The sequence below is a fragment of the Gasterosteus aculeatus genome, chromosome 1, assembly GCF_964276395.1.
Source record: "Gasterosteus aculeatus chromosome 1, fGasAcu3.hap1.1, whole genome shotgun sequence".
Taxonomy (NCBI): Eukaryota; Metazoa; Chordata; class Actinopteri; order Perciformes; family Gasterosteidae; genus Gasterosteus; species Gasterosteus aculeatus.
This window is the reverse complement of record NC_135688.1, coordinates 22,120,690-22,139,786: the sequence shown is the minus strand read 5'-3', so window position 1 is coordinate 22,139,786 and position 19,097 is coordinate 22,120,690. Positions and strand designations below refer to the sequence as shown.

Genomic DNA, 19,097 nt, shown 5'->3' with positions numbered 1-19,097 from the left:
AATCAGATGCAAAACGTTTTTTTCCCTTAAAACCGATCCATACCCGGTGATGTTTCTCTCCATACCAGAGAGAAACACCACCGGGACAGTGTTGTATCAGGTAACTGATAAATTAAAGCATTTAAACTACATTGTTACCTGATTATGGGGATGGCCAAAGATGCTTTAATTCATATTCCTGGAAGCATAAATGCCCCACAAGCAATCTAATGGTAGCTCTAAATACATATAATGCTTCAGTCTGGATGAAATTGAATTGAATAAAATCAGCCACTTTGGAAAGCAACTTTTGTCATCCCCATAATCAGGTAACAATGTAGTTTTGGAAGCTTTAATTCAACACAAATTCCGTTGCTTTGTTTGCAAAATTGATTACGCTGTCACACTATTTAAACATGGGGCTGATTCTCTACTGCACAGATGCTTTATCAACTCATTTTTCATGACGTGTTTTAGTAAATGAAGCCTGATATGCCAACATTTTATGCAGAATTGAAGAAAGGCCAGCTTCTTATCGTGTTTGCAAACCGGGTCTGCTGTGAGAAAAGACTATAGAAAAATAAAAACTCCTCTCCCACCTTTTTCCTTTCTAGCTGGTTTGTGAGCTCCATCTCTGCTAGACGCTGCTGGTTGAGGAGAACCAGGTCTCTGGTGACATCGTGTTGGGCCAGATCAGCCAGGTGGAGGCCAACCTCTTCAAGCTCCTGAAGGCTTCGTAGCTTCGGAGAACACAGGTACAACATACAGCCAAGAGACTCCATCCACAGCATCTGACCTGAGAGGTAAAGTAATGGAGATCATTTGTCTCTGCCCCTACATACTACCTCTTCTTCCTCTTGAGTTACCCCTATCACACAATGTGCCTTGCGAAGTTCCTTTCTACTTGTCTATATTGTCCGTCACAGTTCTGCAACAGGTCATTTTTGGTCTAGGTTTGCTTCTGGTATGCCTCTTCGGGGGAAGTGGTGAACACTGCTGGTTGATACATACATAATCGTTCAGTCGGACGGTGGATAACTTGACATGGATTGAGTGGCTGATTGGGGCTTTAGTATAGGTAGGGTGATGGTTACCTGAATTCATGTGTATTCTGCTAGGTTTGACCTGATCTAAGTCTGTTTTGCCTTCACTTCTGAATCAAATGAGACTTGAATCCTTAAACTCCCAGTTTGTCAAAACGCCACATGGTGATTGTTCACTGATTAGAGTGTCAGGCGGTAGGTGTTTTGCATTTTGAGGAGTTTGTCGAGGCCAATCGACCTTTTGTCTCCTAAACGACGGGGGAGTGGTCAGCGCAGCCGTAGCCGACTTCCACTAATGGAGTATTTAACTACAGATTGAGTGAAGCGTTAGCTTATCCTCGCAGCACGAAGTCAAGCAGGACAAAGACTAGGGAGTCTTTTGTGGGAGTCAAGACGAGCAGAACAAAGACGAGGGAGTCTTTCGTGGGAGTCTTCGGGGCGGCTGAATGCGGCGCCTTCTTCTAGTTTTAATTATGTGTTTGACCCCTTTATCCATACCTGTCCGAACCTCTTCCCGCAGATACTACAGGCCTCGGGCCATATCCGCTCTCTATCGTAACCTTTCCTCTCTCACCTATCCCACCCGCTCCACTCATGTCCAGCACCTCGTCACAGGAGGCCTCTGGAACTGTCAGTCAGCTACAAGGCAGACTTTATCTCCGGCTTCGCTATCCAGCAGTCGCTTGATTTCCTCGCTCTCACCGAGACCTGGATCACACCTGAGAACACATCCACCCCAGCCGCTCTCTCCTCCGCCTTCTCCTTCAGCCACACACCCAGGCCCACTGGCAGGGGTGGTGGCACAGGTCTACTCATTTCACCCAAATGGAGCTTTTCTCTTTACCCTCTTCCACCATCCACCCCACTGTCTTTCGAATTCCATGCTGTAACAGTTACTCACCCGGTGCAATTAACCATTGTTGTCCTTTACCGCCCGCCAGGCTCCTTGGGTCATTTCTTGGAAGAACTCGACATTCTTCTGTCCAACTTCCCTGAAAATGGCCCGCCGCTCATCCTCCTGGGTGACTTCAAAATCCAAGAAGAGAAGTCATTTGACCTCTTATACTTACTTTCTTCTTTCGCTCTGTCACTCAGTCCCTCTCCTCCTACTCACAAAGCCGGCAATCACCTTGACTACATCTTTACTAGAAACTGCTCTACCACTAACCTCTCTGTAACTCCACTTCATGTGTCTGACCACTTCTTCATCTCTTACTCTCTTCCACTGTCTATAACTAATGACCCTGCCCCATTGACTGACTCTGTACCTGTTCGTTGCAACATTCGCTCCCTCCTCCCTAGCATCCTCTGTTCTATCAGCTCTCCCTTCCACCGACTCCTTCTCACTCTTGCATCCGAACGCTGCTGCTGAGACTCTCTTCTCAACTCTTTCCTCCTCTCTAGACTCTCTCTGCCCTCTGACGACCCAACGGACTGGCAAATCCCCTCCGGCTCCGTGGCTGTCTGTCATGGTGGCTCTCATGCCTGCTTCAAGGCCTCCACCATCATCCCTGTCCCCAAGAAGCAGGATCACAGGACTCAATGACTACAGGCCCGTCGTCCTGACCTCTGTAGTCATGAAAAGTCTTTTGAACGGCTAGTCCTGTCCCACCTGAAGTCCCTCACCGACCCCCTCCTGGACCCCCTGCAGTTCGCCTACAGAGCCAACAGGTCTGTAGACGATGCTGTCAACATGGCCCTCCACTACATCCTCCAGCATCTGGACTCCCCAGGAACCTACGCCAGGATCCTGTTTGTGGACTTCAGCTCTGCCTTCAACACCATCATCCTGTCTCTGCTGCAGGACAAACTCTCCCAGCTGCACGTGCCCGACTCCACCTGCAAGTGAATCACAGACTTCCTGTCTGACAGGAAGCAGGACGTGAAGCTGGGGAAACATGTCTCAGCCTCTCGGACCATCAGCACCGGTTCCCCCCAAGGCTGCGTTCTTTCCCCTCTGCTCTTCTCCCTGTACACCAACAGCTGCACCTCCAGTCATCAGTCCGTCAAGCTCCTGAAGTTTGCGGATGACACCACCCTCATTGGACTAATCTCTGGTGGGAACGAGTCCGCCTACAGGTGGGAGTCTGACCATCTGGTGTCGTGGTGCAGTCAGAACAACCTGGAGCTCAACGCTCTAAAGACAGTGGAGATGGTTGTGGATTTCCGGCGGAACAGAGCCCCACCCTCCCCCATCCCCCTGTGTGACTCCCCCGTCACTATTGTGGATTCCTTCCGTTTCCTGGGCTCCATCATTACCCAGGACCTCAAGTGGGAGCTGAACATCAGCTCCATCGCCAAGAAGGCTCAGCAGAGGTTGTTCTTCCTGAGGCAGCTGAAGAAACTCAACCTGCCAAAGACGATGATGGTCCACTTCTACACGGCCATCATTGAGTCCATCCTCTGCTCCTCCATCACCGTCTGGTACGCTGCAGCCACAGCCAAGGACAAGGGCAGGCTTCAGCGGGTCATCCGCTCTGCAGAGAGGGTGATCGGCTGCAATCTGCCGTCCCTGCAGGACTTCGCTTCCAGGTCTCTGAAGCGAGCTAAAAAGATCGCGGCCGACCCCTCCCACCCCGGACAAAAACTGTTTGTGCCCCTTCCATCTGGCAGGAGGCTGAGGTCCATCAGGACTACGACCTCCCGCCACACGAACAGTTTCTTCCCGTCGGCAGTCGGGCTCATCAACAGAGCCCGATCCCCCACTGCCTGACCATAACACTCCACCGGTCACTCCCCCTCATACTGCACACGTCACTTTAACTGCAATTCATCACTTTGTCACTTGTCACTTTGTCTCTTGTCTGTTACTTGTTTGTTAGTGCACTTTATGCTTAATATTTTTCTTTAACTTTTTAATATTTAAATTTTTTTAACTTTATTCCCTTGTTTTATACTAACCCATAGCCTTAGCCTTATTCTACTAACCCATTGCACTAGCATTTTATTCTACTTTATTACTTGTGCACTGTTGTCTTGTCTGTCTACTGTCGCGCACTAACCGCCAAGACAAATTCCTTGTATGTTTGACATATTTTGGCTAATAAATGTTTCCTGATTCCTGATCCTGATTCCTGATTCCTGATGGTGCGTGCCATGAGAGCCACCATGCGAGCATCGGAAAGGAGATGGCGTAAATATAAACGACCTGACGACCTGCTTGAATTTCAATCTCTTCTCGTTTCTATCTCTGCTGCCAAAAGCTCTTTCTACCAATCCAGAATCATAGCTTCATTTTCTAACCCCAAAAAGCTCTTTTCGATCTTCTCCAACCTCTTCGAACCCCCTAGTCCTCCTCCCCCCTCCCCCCTTCTTCCGGCTGACTTTGTCAACAACTTAACCAAGAAAATAGCTGACATACGCTCCTTTCTCAAACCCCCCTGTCTCCTAACCAAATTCTTACCCTAGTAACCTCTGCCCGTCCGACCACCTGCCCTCTTGACCCCATTCCATCACATCTTCTACAATCTATCGCACCTGACCTTCTTCCTTTCCTCCCCTGTCTCATCAACAATGCTCTGTTATCTGGCTGTTTTCCCAATTCTCTGAAGGAGGCAAGAGTTAACCCTCTCCTGAAGAAACCTACCCTCAACCCTTCTGAAGAAAACAACTACAGACCAGCCTCTCCTCTTCCCTTTCTGTCCAAAACCCTTGAACGTGCGATCTTTAACCAACTCTCCTCCTATCTCCACCATAACAACCTCCTTGACCCCCACCAGTCAGGCTTCAAGGCAGGCCATTTCACAGAGACTGCTCTCCTTGCTGTCTCAGAGCAACTCCACACTGCTAGAGCCGCCTCTCTCTCCTCTGTCCTCATCCTTCTGGACCTCTCTGCTGCATTCGACACAATCAACCACCAGATCCTTATTTCCTCCCTTCAGGAACTTGGTGTCTCAGGCTCTGCTCTCTCCCTTCTCTCGTCCTACCTCGACGGCCGCACCTACCGGGTAACCTGGCGAGGATCTGTGTCGGAGTCCTCCTACTACGGGAGTTCCTCAGGGTTCCGTCCTGGGTCCCCTTCTCCTCTCGCTCTACACCAACTCTCTCGGCGCTGTCATTCGCTCGCATGGCTTCTCCTACCACAGCTATGCCGATGACACCCAACTAATTCTCTCCTTCCCTCCCTCGGACACCCAGGTGGCGGCACGGATCTCTGCCTGTCTGACTGACATCTCTCAGTGGATGTCCGCCCACCACCTGAAAATCAACCCCGACAAGACTGAACTATTCTCTTGCCAGGGAAAGACTCTCCGACCCAGGACTTGACTGTCAACTCTGTGTTAACGCCCACTTTAACCGCTAGGAACCTCGGCGTCACAATCGACAGCCAACTCTCCCTGACTCCCAACATTACCGCGACAACACGATCCTGTAGATACGCTCTCTACAACATCAGGAGAATACGTCCTCTTCTCACTCAGAAGGCTGCCCAGGTACTGATTCAGGACTACTTCCTGGACTACTGCAACTCGCTCCTGGCAGGTCTCCCTGCTACCGCCATTCGACCTCTGCAGCTCATCCAGAATGCAGCAGCTCGGCTGGTCTTTAACCTTCCGAAATTCTCCCACACTACTCCACTCTCTTCACTGGCTTCACTGGTGGTTGGCCGCATCCAGTTCAAAACATTGGTGCTCACCTACCATGCTGTGAATGGATCGGGTCCAGCTTACATCCAGGACATGGTGAAACCCTACATCCCGACCCGCACTCTGCGCTCTGCATCTGCTCATCCCTCCCTCACTGAGAGCAAAACACTCGACTAGATCACGACTCTTTGCTGTCCTTACTCCGAAATGGTGGAACGAGCTCTCTGAAGACACCAGGACCGCAGAGAGCCTTCACATCTTCCGCCGCAAACTAAAGACACACCTCTTCAGACTCTACCTCAACTAAAGACTAACAAATTGTAGCACTTAAATTGTACTTATAACGGCTCTTATCTATAGCAAATTGTAAATTGGCCTATTTGAGGAAATTGCACTTTCTTGTTTCTTGTTCTTCTGAGTTTGTACCCTTATGGTTGAATGCACTTATTGTAAGTCGCTTTGGATAAAAGCGTCAGCTTAATGTAATGTATGGCTGGAGGGGGTTGTGCGCAGTTCCATGCAAGATGCTTACTCCAAGACATGGGGTCGTGATAGACTAAGCAACGTAATCTTGTCTCCATCTCCTGATTGTATCTCTCGGCCTGGCCATTGGACGGAATGGTATCCCGACGACAGGCTGGTCGTGGCCCCGACCAGCGAGCAAAACATCCCAAAGTGGGATTTGAACTGCGGGTCACGGTCGGAAACAACATTCTGCTGGAGACCAAGTAACCGAAAAATTAGACAGGAGAACCATTGTCATCTCCTTGACATCAAGTACTTTACCTTCAGAGGCTGGTCCCATCACGTGGGACCATGGTTGCCAAGGGATGGAAGAGGCCAGCGTAAACCTGCTGGAAGGCGACGAGAGGGTTTGCCCTGGGAACAGACAGGGCCAGCAGCAATATACTACACTCCCTCAATTTATTCATGGCGGGCCACTAGAACTGATCTCCACGTAGCAGGTAAGTCGGGAGGTGTGTCCCCAGTGGATGACCCGAGACCGAAGCGAACAAATAGGCGATTAGGTCGACAACCCTTCTAGACGTCCTTTAAAGTTAGCCCTAGGGACCATTGCAACTGCTTCCATGTCCCGGGCTGAGGCCCTTCTGCTACAGCACTAACCTTTGCAGGGTCCATTCATACATACTTTCTGAGGCCACAATACAGCCATGGAATGGTACCTCTGGTACATGTAATATGCTCTTCTTTGAGTTGAGAGCTGATTCTCTAGCAGTCTTTGGAAAACCAGGTGGACATGTTGAATGTGCTCCTGCTCAGATCTGGAAAAGATGAGTATGTCATTAGGATAGACAAACACAAGTCTGTTGAGCACATCCCAGAGTATGTCGTTCTACGTTCCTGCACGTTGGCCACCAGGGGATGAGGAAGAAGCTCCGTTGGTGCATGGCCAAACTGTAATCCACAAGGCTAGGGTCCGCCTCGAAGTCAAGGAAGACTGACAGGATCGCAGACTAGGTAGTGGTGACCAACCGTGTACGGGTAAGAGGTTGGATTCGGGATGTTCGGTTCGGACATGGCTCAACTCACCAATAACCCTAACCCCTGATCTACCGATGAGCACTGTATTTTACTGGGCAATGAGCCAGGTGATGGCCAGATTGTCTTCAGTTAAAGCAACTCCCTTCCTTGAATCAAGGTTGTCACTCGCTGGGGGACAGGCAGACCCACCACCTTTGCACCTTGACCTCAATTCCCCACTTACTGCCCCAACCGTGCAAGAATGAGGTAAGATAGTGGAATGGGCCTTTGATGGAGAGTTAGGGTCAAATAGTTGGGACATCTGGGTCATCTGGTTTCGGATTTCTGGATCCTGGGCAATAAGAGAGAAAAGTTGACGCGGGTGAAGAATAAGGCCCACCTGGCTTGTTGGGAGTTGATTCTCTTTGCTGATCGGATGCACGGATGTTCCACATCGTAGTTCCTCTCTGCGGGTGACTGTTTTCCTGAAAAGAATTCACCTTATTGTCCACCCCAGGCCGTTGGGCCATGATGAAAAACATTGGCAGGAGAGTAATTACATCTGTAAGCTAACTTGCAAAAGGAAATTGCGTACTGTAGAACTCTTGCTTTGCCCTGATGAAGAATAGGAAGACCCCTTGAGCTCTTGCGGCCAGGTGTTCCATGGTTCAACACTCTTGTCAGTGAAAAGTATGTGTACAACTGGCAGATTGGTGCCTTTTTAGCCCATTCAGCAATGGCTTATTCCCGAGCTTGACCCATCAACTGGGTACTCACAGTACAGGATGAAGAATTCAGTTCAAACAAAAGGGAGCCCTTTTTCAAAAGAAGAGCAACACGCACATGGGTTCCCATCGTACCTCTTGATCTGGATCCCCTCGGGCTTGTGCATGAGAAAGTGTGACTCCAGTCAAGCCTTCATGAGAAGATGGAGAGAGTCAGTTGGCTCTTGGGCAGCAGAAGCCTGAGGGACAGTTGCAATCCCTCCTCCTGACTGGTGGGAGAACAAGCTAATCATATTCTCTATGGATGACTGGAAACTGCCCAGGTTAGTATAAAACTGCTGCATGGAGGCATCGAGGGAATTAAATAGGTGTTCATACTAGTGGAGCCATTGATTCTGGATCACAGCTTACAGTGGATCTGTCTCTGCTGAGTCTGTCATGGTCAGGTCATACTGTGATGGATCAGGATTGAAACTCAGCTGCAGACAAATGAAACTACGAGGAATGAAAAATAAATCTTTCCACTTTTAGGATGCTTACTGGCAAAAAACTTTACAAAACAACTCAAAAGCAGCACAGGCACAAGCAAACTTGACATGCAACAAAAATTGGACCAAAGAAAACTAACGCCGCTACCTAAAAATTGGGGTCAGACTGATAGAGGCTTAAGAATAGGTAGGGTGATGATTAACTGAATTTAGGCATAGCTGAAAAGAGTGGGAAACTAAACAAAGGCAGGAAGTGAAGTGGTTATTTGGGGATAGGTGTGTGGTCAAACTAATAAAACAGAAAATGACATTAGTTGGAGTTTCATCAAGTTGTCAATGGTAGTCAGCCCAAAAAACGCGTGGCTGCTCGTCGCAGTCTTTGGTCGGACCCCACAGTGTTCCATCCAAGTCCCATTTTCCACCACAATGTAAAATATGTAATTTCCTTCCACCACTTTTCTTCTCAAAAAGCACTTTAATTGTTCTATACAAAGTTGACTTGGTTGGTTTTATGTGTGTATAAAAGGTAATTGGGTACTATTTATTATAACTCACCTCTTAGTTGGAGCCTGGTGTTTTTATCTTTGCAGCTCTTCAAGACAAACTGACTGTTGATGAATTTCATGATGCTTTCAATAGTAAAAGTAACCTGGAGATAGAAGATACACAATACTGCTTTAACGTTGCACTTAAGTCTTTTGGAAATCAACTTTATTTCACCAGATCTTGCTGGGCAAGACCCAATTAGATCAACCTGCATAAATAACACTATATATATAATTACAATGTTACCAGTTAATATATTTCCAATCAGATAGTCCCCTACTAGTGTGGTCTTAACTACTCTCGGTAAAGTCCACTGTGTAGTACAAATAGCGTTCACAAATTGAACCTATCCCTGTACTTTAGACAAGTAACATATTAGTTTACATGGTTGCTCTAGTGAGGTCACGGTTGCTCAAGACTCTGGCCAAGATCACCCCAGTTCTGATTTCTTTCTAATGCACTCTTCTATTCATTCTCGTCTTTACTCCTTTTTAATTAACATACGTACTGCAACATTTCACCCAATCCTAAACGCAAACAGTCTGAACTCTTGGCTCTGTGAGCGTTTTACCTGTGGGTGTAAAATCATGAAGTTTTGGTCCATAGTAGCATCTCTCGCATATAGACTTGGAAGAAACTTTTGTATTTTCACCCCCATCTGTTTTACCTTCAGCTGAAGGCAGAGAACCGAAACAGAGACATACAGAAACATAAGGTGTAGTGAGTCTAATCAAAATCCCAAAGTGTGCCAATTAAATTGACAAAGAAAGGCTACAATAGTGTGACAGTGCTGAAGCACACAGAAAAATGGAGCCTTACATCCCCATCAAACACTATATGGAAGGGAAACGCATTGCAGAAAGCCTTCTCTTCCACCCACAGCTTGTCTGGGTAACACGGAGTGAAGGTGCAGTGCACACTGCCTGGGAAGTAAATCAGATACAGGAACTCCATCAGTGTTAAAACTACCCGTAGAACTGGATTACGGCATTTGTTATATATAATTTAGGGTTCAGATGTTAACCTACACTTTGTGACCTTCTTTTACTTTTGTTTGATAACTGTACTACACGTCATCCTGGGGAGGGCAGATGGATTAGGTTGACATTAAAGTTATAGTCCTGAAGATCTTTTACCAGTGATTACTTTGTGTAATTGTTTCAGCAATTTCCAGTCTGCCATTTCCTCACTGGATTCATCTTTACTACCTTAACGTGCGGGTTCAGCATGGGAAACACACTATGTGGGGTCTGTATTGGTATCTTTCCATAAGTTAAATGAGAAGATGGATATAAATCTCTCGGCTGCATTAACTCTGGATGATAACCGCTGAACTCGGGATGTCGTGTTATTTATCTCTGAACTTTCTTTGATGAAGAACTGTTTATTTGCGGTACTTTATGTTGCAGTTTGTCAAATTAGGTGATGGAGCACTGTTTTATATTAATCATAATTTCAGCTTAAAATACTAAAGAAAACCTTTTTCTGAGCGAACCACAGCTCTGATAAGGTCCCATCCGCTCTTTGTCCAAGCAAATGTTCCACACCGGACCCTCATCGATCGGAGCAATGTCTCCTGGGGACAGGTGGTCCAAGATTTAGAAACACAAATAATTTAGAAACAGCCCAGGTACATACACCCGCAGAATGCCACCTCTCTATGAATGGAAACGTCCTGGCCTCTAGTGCTGCTAGTTTGGTTTGTCTGTTTGACCAGAAAGACAACATGTTCCTTCTTCCCTGTGCGCTCGTCTTCATCTGTTTGATTCACAACCATCATGGTCACTTTGCTATCAAAGAAATCTCTGGCAACCGCCTCGATGATACCTGCAGCAAGTTGGAGAGATGTATGAAGTTAATGACAGATCATTTTATAGTAAATATAGCCACTGCAAGTATAAAAGTATATTCAGACAAATTCACATTGATTGTTAAAATGATCATTGCATTCTTTTTTTAGGCTCTCAGAGCATTTTCTCAATTAGTATTCTCTGGATGGGTTAACGCTGTAGTCGTGTGTGAGTAGTGCCATGTGATGCTGTCTGGTGTGACAAAGCAGGTTATTGGACACCCTTAGAATGAGAACAGGCTGCTGACCCACTGATCTGTGTAGCTGTGACTACATGTGTGACTGGTATGAATGTCATTTACTGCTGGACAGGTAGCACTGTGTATAGTAGCTTCTGCTATCAGCGTATGAATGGATGAATGATGATGTAGTGCTCCCACCATGGCATGAAACAAAAGACTAAGTTGCAGCGTCTGGCTCCAACCCACTAGTAAGGACTTAAAGAGGACATATTATAAAAATTCCAGGATATCAAAGACCCTGCTCCTGGGTAAGTAACTCATATTCAATGAAAACAATTTGAAGTAACCAAGAGGTTTGAGGTACTTGAGGACTAGATGTCTGCTATGTTGCACTAAGGATTCTTGAGATTTTCTATAGCTTGTGTTATTATAGATTATGTGAGAAAGAATCACGTAACGTGTGCGGCCACAAGTTATGACATTCTTATATTCATGCAATTAGGTAGTTCAAATTTCCTGACCGCACATTGGTGTGTATGTGTTATGGTGTTCATATCTGATGGTCTTAATGATAATAGTATCATGTATTTATTTTATTATGATTTATAATAATTATTATTATTCATGGTTGAATTTCTTTTTTTCCATTGATGTATATTCAATCATCTGAGATATTTCTAAATTGTGGATCCGTTTTGGATTCGGGCCAAATAAGCGGCTTAATGAACCGGTCAAAATAAAAAAATGGCACAGATCCGGGCCGGGTTCGGTCTGAATCTTTGACACGCTGTGGATCTGGAGGCTGCTTCGGATCCATTTCAGAGTTTATGAAACTTCCAGGGCGGAGCCATAGCGGAGTCTTTTTGGTATCTGCCGTGGCTATGAGGGGTCGTAAAGGCATGCGAGATAAGCCGTACCCTCTTACAGACAAAGTTAAAGTTAATTCTGCATAGATATTGCTGTATTGTTCAACTCATTGTCTCATATATAAGCAGTGAAAAAGACTGGCAGCAGAGATTCAACCAGGCGCTCAGAGGCATGGCAGGAGAGTGCAGGTGGAAGAATGGGCCAACAAAATTAAATAAAGTATTTAAACGGGAAAACAGTGTGAGTGTGTAGTCTGTGTCCAAGAACCTGAATGGTAGCTCAATTATGGCTACGTTAGGATATCATATAGTTCCCGGTTATTATTTATTTTGTGGATTATCTAATTGATAATTAATAATTCTATTGATGTCAAAGATTTAGGTTCACACTAGCTAATAACCAGATGTCACTTCTAAACTGGGCTAATAGTTTTAGTTGGCCAGACGGGAAGGAAGTAGAAGGGGGGGATTGGAAACTTGGAAAGGGAGGATGGGGGACAGATAAATGAGGGGAAAGAGGATGTTATCGCCTGAAACCATACAGTGCATCCGGAAAGTATTCACAGCGCTTCACTTTTTCCACATTTTGTTATGTTACAGCCTTATTCCAAAATGGATTAAATTCATTATTTTCCTCAACATTCTACACACAACAACCCATAATGACAAAGTGAAAACTGTGTTTTGCAAATCTGTTAAAAATAAAGAACAAAAACATAACATGTATGTTTCAGGACCAAAACTTCAAGTATTCACAGCCTTTACCATGACACTCAAAATTTAGCTCAGGTGCATTCTGTTTCCACTGATCATCCTTGAGATGTTTCTACAACTTGATTGGAGTCCATCTGTGCTAAATTCAGTTGATTGGACATGATTGAGAAAGGCACACACCTGTCTATATAAGGTATCACAGTTGACAGTGCAAATCAGAGCATAAACCAAGCCATGAAGTCCAAGGAATTATCTATAGACCTTCGAGACAGAATTGTATCGAAGCACAGATCTGGTGAAGGGTACAGAAAGATTTCTGCAACATTGAAAGTCCCAATGAGCACAGTGGCCTCATCATCCGGAAATGGAAGAAGTTTGGAACCACCAGGACTCTTCCTAGAGTTGGCTGCCTAGCCAGACTGAGAGATCGGGGGAGAAGGGCCTTAGTCAGGGAGGTGACCAGGAACCCGATGGTCACTCTGACAAATCTCCAGCGTTGTTCTATGAAGAGAGGAGAACCTTCCAGAAGGACAAGCATCTCTACCGCACTCCACAAATCAGGCCTGTTTGGTAGAGTGGCCAGACGGAAGCCACTCCTCAGTAAAAAGCACATGACAGCCCGCCTGGAGTTTGCAAAAAAGCACCTGAAGGACTCTCAGACCATGAGAAACAAAATTCTCTGGTCTGATGAAACAAAGATTGAACTCTTTGGCCTGAATGCCAAGCGTCATGTCTGGAGGAAACCAGGCACTGCTCATCACCTGGCCAATACCATCCCTACAGTGAAGCTTGGTGGTGGCAGCATCATGCTGTGGGGATGTTTTTCAGCGGGAGGAACTGGGAGACTAGTCAGGAGTGAGGGAAAGATGAATGCAGCAACAAGTACAGAGACATCCTCGATGAAAACAGCGCTCTGGACCTCAGACTGGGGCGACGGTTCATCTTCCAACAGGACAACGACAGGAAGCACACAGCCAAGACAACAAAGTAGTGGCTTCGGCACAACTCTGTGAATGTCCTTGAGTGGCCCAGTCAGAGCCCTGACTTGAAACCGATTGAACGTCTCTGGAGAGATCCGAAAATGGCTGTGCTGCCAAAGGTGCTTCAACAAAGTGTTGAGCAAAGGCTGTGAATACTTATGTACATGTTATGTTTTCGTTCTTTATTTTTAACAGATTTGCAAAAAACAGTTTTCACTTTGTCATTATGGGTTGTTGTGTGTATGTTGAGGAAAATAATGAATTTAATCCATTTTGGAATAAGGCTGTAACAAAATGTGGAAAAATTGAAGCGCTGTGAATACTTTCCAGATGCACTGTAACTCATGGTTCTTGACATGGTATCTTAATCCTTCAAACAAATGTGGCCTGTTGGGACAGGAGGGAGATGAGATTTGTCTCATGCCAACCCGTCCCTGTAAAGTAATGTGATTACTTTTCCAATAATTGCCCTTCACTGATGGACTGTTGGTGCATACAAGTTAATATATATTGCATATTATCTGTTATCAGATTTTTTTAAAACTAGAAACAACATTTCAGATTAGGATCAAGGCAGCGAAGGAGGAAATGTTGATGGTTTTACCAGGTACAATGTGGTACAAGCCCTTCCTGTCAGAGTAGTAATGAAGTAGCAACTTCCCATCGTCGGTTATCTCCACTCGGAAAGACGGCGCATTCATTTCCTTAAAAACAGGAAGGACAGATTTTGTTTAGTGTCAGTTCAGTTTCTAAAAATGACTCATAGGAGTGGTATCTCTAATCTACATATATAGAGGTCTGAAGGTGGACTACACAAACACTAGATATATAACATATTACATATAAAATACTGCAGGATTATATTAAATGTAAAATACTAGAGGTAAAACATTACATATAAAATATTGGAGGATTTAATGTATTGTATTTGTAAAATACTGGAGGACAATATATTATTTATGTAAAACTAGGACAAACATGTTACATGGTACATAAAACATCTCTCTCATTTCTATTTATATATATATATATATATATATATATATGTGTGTATGTATATATGTGTGTATATATGTGTATGTATGTATATATATATATGTGTATGTATGTATATATATATATGTGTATGTATGTATGTGTATATATATATGTATATATATATATGTATGTATGTATGTGTATATATATATGTATATATATATATGTATGTATGTATGTGTATATATATATATATATATATATATATATATATGTATATATATATATATATGTATATATGTATATGTATATATATATATATATGTATATATGTATATATATATATACCAGATCCTCTCCTATCTGGCATGTATGAAACATGCTAGATGAAACAGGCTTTTGTCCTTGATTTCCCGTTTGTATCATTTGATAGGCTGAGTCGTATCTAATATGACTCTGGAGAAGATGAAGAGTGCTGGAGAGGAGGATACTGCTCCTGCTTGTTGAGATCATGACAGTGAATTGAAGCCCTCCTCCAAAGTCTAGCTCTAGATGTGTATGATTTGTAGTGACTTGTCTGTGATTGTTATCGATCCATTTGTGAGATGTTTGTGGGTTATACTCATTAGTAAATTAATGTAAATGTTGGCATTGTAATGTTCTTATCTGGTTACAGGCTTCTGTGCGTTGTAGTTGTGGTTCTTTCTTTTTGGCAGATTGAGTTATTGGCTAACGGTAATAATCACACACATGAGCAAACCTGATAGGACAGAGCCAAGTAACTGTGAAGAGCATCCAGATTTCCAATGAATTCAATGAGATCTCCTCCCAGGGTCCTCAGCATGGTGTCATAGCCTGCTTTCTTACAGAACAAAAAGAAATGCTCTCCAAAAAGCTTCAGAAACACCTCAGCAGAGACATCTGAAACATGAGAACACACAGACGAATACTGTCACAGAGGAGGGATATGAAAATACATCACTTATCATTTTGTGGTCTGGCCTCCCAATTCACACCTGTTCGTCAGCAAGGTGATATTCATGTACAGCATATTCCCAAAAGTATGCACAGTCCAGATAATCAGACCCTTGGGAGGAGCTTAGCAAGCGCCGAGTAAATAGTTCCTGTTATGTTGGGTGACTGTGGTTCAGTGGAGAGCAGTGTCTCTTTCACTCAGAAGATCTGCGGTTCAAACCCTGGTTCTGCATGTTGATGTGTCCTTGTGCAGGACACTTGTGATGTGCAAACTACTCCTCCCTTTACACATGTGTTGTGGGGCATATTCATACCATGCCCTGTTTCTGCAATATTAATGTCATAAATAAAGCATTGGGGACATTGTTAATACTTAAATAAGTTCGCACCCCAGACATCTTCATGATTTTCATTTTGGATATGCTGTAAAATATTATTTGCTGAAGATAAAACCACATAAAAGTTGGAAAAAAAAGAACGGCTAACTCATGTTCATCACAACTTGGCCGTTTTTCTGTCCACATTGGTAACTGGTGCTCTTCATCTGTTGCCCCTCTGTCCTGTGGGGTCCCACAAGGTTCCATTTTGGGACCAATGCTATTTTCTCTGTATATGCTGCCCTTAGGGTCCATTTAAAAAAAACATAACATCTCTTTCCATTGTTTTGCTGATGATGTACAAATTTACTTGCCTGTAAAAAACAATAAGAAGGACACTATCAAGCCATGTTAAACTGCTTGAGTGATCTCAAAGTATGGATGGATCAGAATTTTCTCTGTCTTAATGACAATAAGACCGAGGTTGTTGTGTTTAGACGTGCTGAACATCTCAGTGCCTGTGTAGATATTCTCAGTATTTTAGGCTCCCAAATTCGTCCTTTTACCAGAAATCTGGGAGTGATTTTTGACAGTGCTTTTAAACTTGACAAACAGATTAGTTCTGTTGTCAAAACTAGCTTCTTCCAGCTGAGACTCATGGCTAAAGTCAAGTCCTACTTGCTACGCAAAGACTTTGAGAGAGTCATACATGCATTCATTACGTCCTGCTTAGACTACTGCAATTCACTGTATGTTGGGTTGGATCAGTCATCCCTTCGTCGCTTGTAGTTAGTCTAGAACGCAGCAGCTCAACTTTTGACCAGGACTAAAAAACGCGACAACATTACACCGGCTTTGGCCACCCTCCACAGGCTTCCTGTTTGTTTCAGGATTGAATTTAAAATTGTATTAATTGTTTTTAAAATTTTAAATGGGTTGTCGCCTTCCTACTTGTCGGAGCTCTTACATATCCACACACCTATCAAAGCACTGAGGTCGTCTAATCAGATGCTCCTCGATGTGCCTGGATCCAGGTTAAAAACCAGAGGTGACCGAGCCTTTTCAGTGGCTGCTCCAAACCTCTGGAATAGTTTACCTATCCATTGCAACGTTCAAGTCCCTGCTTAAGACCCACTATTATTCATTGGCTTTTAATTCAAGTTGAGCTTTGATGTTTTGACTTTATTCTTTCTCTACTGTCAGATATTTTGTATTGTACAATGTCCTCTGTCTGTGTTTTATTGTCTCGCTGCTTTTCGAGCTTGTTAAGCACTTTGGTCAACCGAGGTTGTTTTTAAACGTGCTATATAAATCAAAATTGAACTTGAACTTGAACAACCCTTTGAAGGCGCTGATCCTCTGATGACACATGTCTAACTTCTGAGCCACAATTGTCCTATCAAGAGTGTTAATATAGGGAAAGAAGACTACATGGAGACAACGCAGCAAACTGAGGGAATGTCTGGCATAAATTATTTGTGGCAAACAAAATGTGTTTTAGATAACCTAATATTTTATTACATCACGAGACTTTTTAGACTAGATAAATGTTACATTTCCCATTGAGATGATCAACAACAACAGAACCAGCAGGGGACTGTGGATGTAATTGTTAATGGTGTGTATGTGGGGGGGATGACCATATGATAGATAGATCTAGATATGATAACCGCCCCCTCCACCGCCTTCCCTCTTGATATAAATCACCACAGAAAAAACAGCAATGGTAGCTTATAGCATCAGAAATGTCAATATGATTAGAAACACTGGAGTCCCTGTTCCTGCACATAGAGCAAGGTGAACTCTTACCCAGCAGAGAACAGGCCTCCTGCACCAGGCTTAGGGTCAGCTGGTCATCGTAAACCGTGTAGGTCATGAAGGAATTCTGGACCCCTGGGAGAGAACTATGCAACGACCTGGTGCCTTATTAAAGCAGGACTGACCGCCATACAGTATTAATGTATATACAAGTGTGTGTTTGTCCAGACCTGAGTTTGTCCCAGGTGTCCTGGCCAAACCTTTCCATTACCAGAGACTGGAGGCAGCTGTTGATAAATCCGTACTGCAATAAACACATACTAATTGAATATATAATGGAAACACATATGGCCTTCACTTACACCAGAGCATATCAATTGTAATACACCTGCAACTGAAGCAACTGAAGACAACATGCAAGGGGCAGTAAACTATTCCTAAAGAATCCACACTTAATAACACATTAACATACCACTCTCCTGAGTTCTTTGATTTCAGTGTCCAATGATTTGAAAGATATATTGACACATTTGTTCTTGTAGTTTGTCTCATGATGCCAATGATTCCCCATGTTGCTAAATCTCTGAGTTGTTTCCAGAGCTCTCTTTCTGAACCCTCTGGCATGAGAAGCAATCAAATCAAAGCAAGCTATCTCAACAAAGCCATTGGTGAGAGAACCTGACTTTAGAATACTGTGACTCTCAACGTGGTCTTCACAAGAGAACCAAAGTTTGTGAATCCTGAGTCGCAAGAGCTGCATTAGTATTTAGAACTATCTCCTACAAAAACACCACCAACCAGTTAGGCAGTTCAATGCTGTCAGTTGATTTGTTGTACTTCCTTATTTACAATTCTTCTTCTAGAATGTAAAACTGTTTTACAAATTAAGTTATATTATCAAGTTATGTTTGACGAAAAAGCCACTGATATAGTGCCATAGTCATCTCAATCGATCCTCAATCTGTCAGAAAATGATGAGAAGAACTTACCATGTCTGTTTGATGCTATCCTTTCCACTTGTTCTTCAAAAATGGTGCAAATTTGGGGGGTAGGAGGGTGGTAAACATAGTGTGCTCTCTCTCTCTCTCTTTCGCGCTCTCTCTCTCTCTCTCTCTCTCTCTCTCTCTCTCAAAAATTTGAGACATGGCTTTGACCGTATTTTAAAGACTCAAGACTTGAAGAGTGATGTGTCATCAACAACAAGGCAATAAAAAGAGCTTCACATAAAACAATTAAAATCATTAAAACAAAAAGCAAAATAAAAGTAAAAACAGGCATTAACACAATGAACCATACTAGAAGTTGCAGTGCAGTTAAGGCAATAAACAGTGAAAAACACTCACTTTATTCTTAGATCTGGTTTAATTAAAGACAGCAAACAAAAAAGTCTTCAGTTTTATTTTGAAGCCACTGAGTCTCAGAAGACCTGTATCTTTTGGGAGAATGTTCCAGATAAAAAAAAGTGACGCTGCTTCTACATGTTTGATTCTGACTCTTGGAACAGAAAGGAGACTGTCCCAGATGACCTGAGGGGTCGGGATGGTTCATAAGGTAGCAGCAGGTCAGATATGTATTTTGGCCCTAAACCTTTCAGTGCTTTATAAACCAACAGCTGGATTTTTAAGTCAA

At 43.8% G+C, this 19,097-nt stretch overlaps 1 protein-coding gene across 1 annotated transcript in view; it reads right to left on the bottom strand.

The window, feature by feature from the left end:
* gucy1b2 (guanylate cyclase 1, soluble, beta 2) overlaps nt 1-17,787 on the bottom strand; it is a 31,011-nt gene extending 13,224 nt beyond the window's left edge. Inside the window, 9 exon segments of the mRNA XM_078091150.1 lie at nt 579-787; nt 8,859-8,952; nt 9,517-9,522; nt 9,669-9,772; nt 10,329-10,676; nt 14,045-14,144; nt 15,179-15,339; nt 17,520-17,614; nt 17,699-17,787. Of these exon segments, the coding sequence (XP_077947276.1) occupies nt 579-787; nt 8,859-8,952; nt 9,517-9,522; nt 9,669-9,772; nt 10,329-10,676; nt 14,045-14,144; nt 15,179-15,339; nt 17,520-17,614; nt 17,699-17,787 (1,206 nt within the window).
* Nucleotides 17,788-19,097: the final 1,310 nt, after the last annotated feature.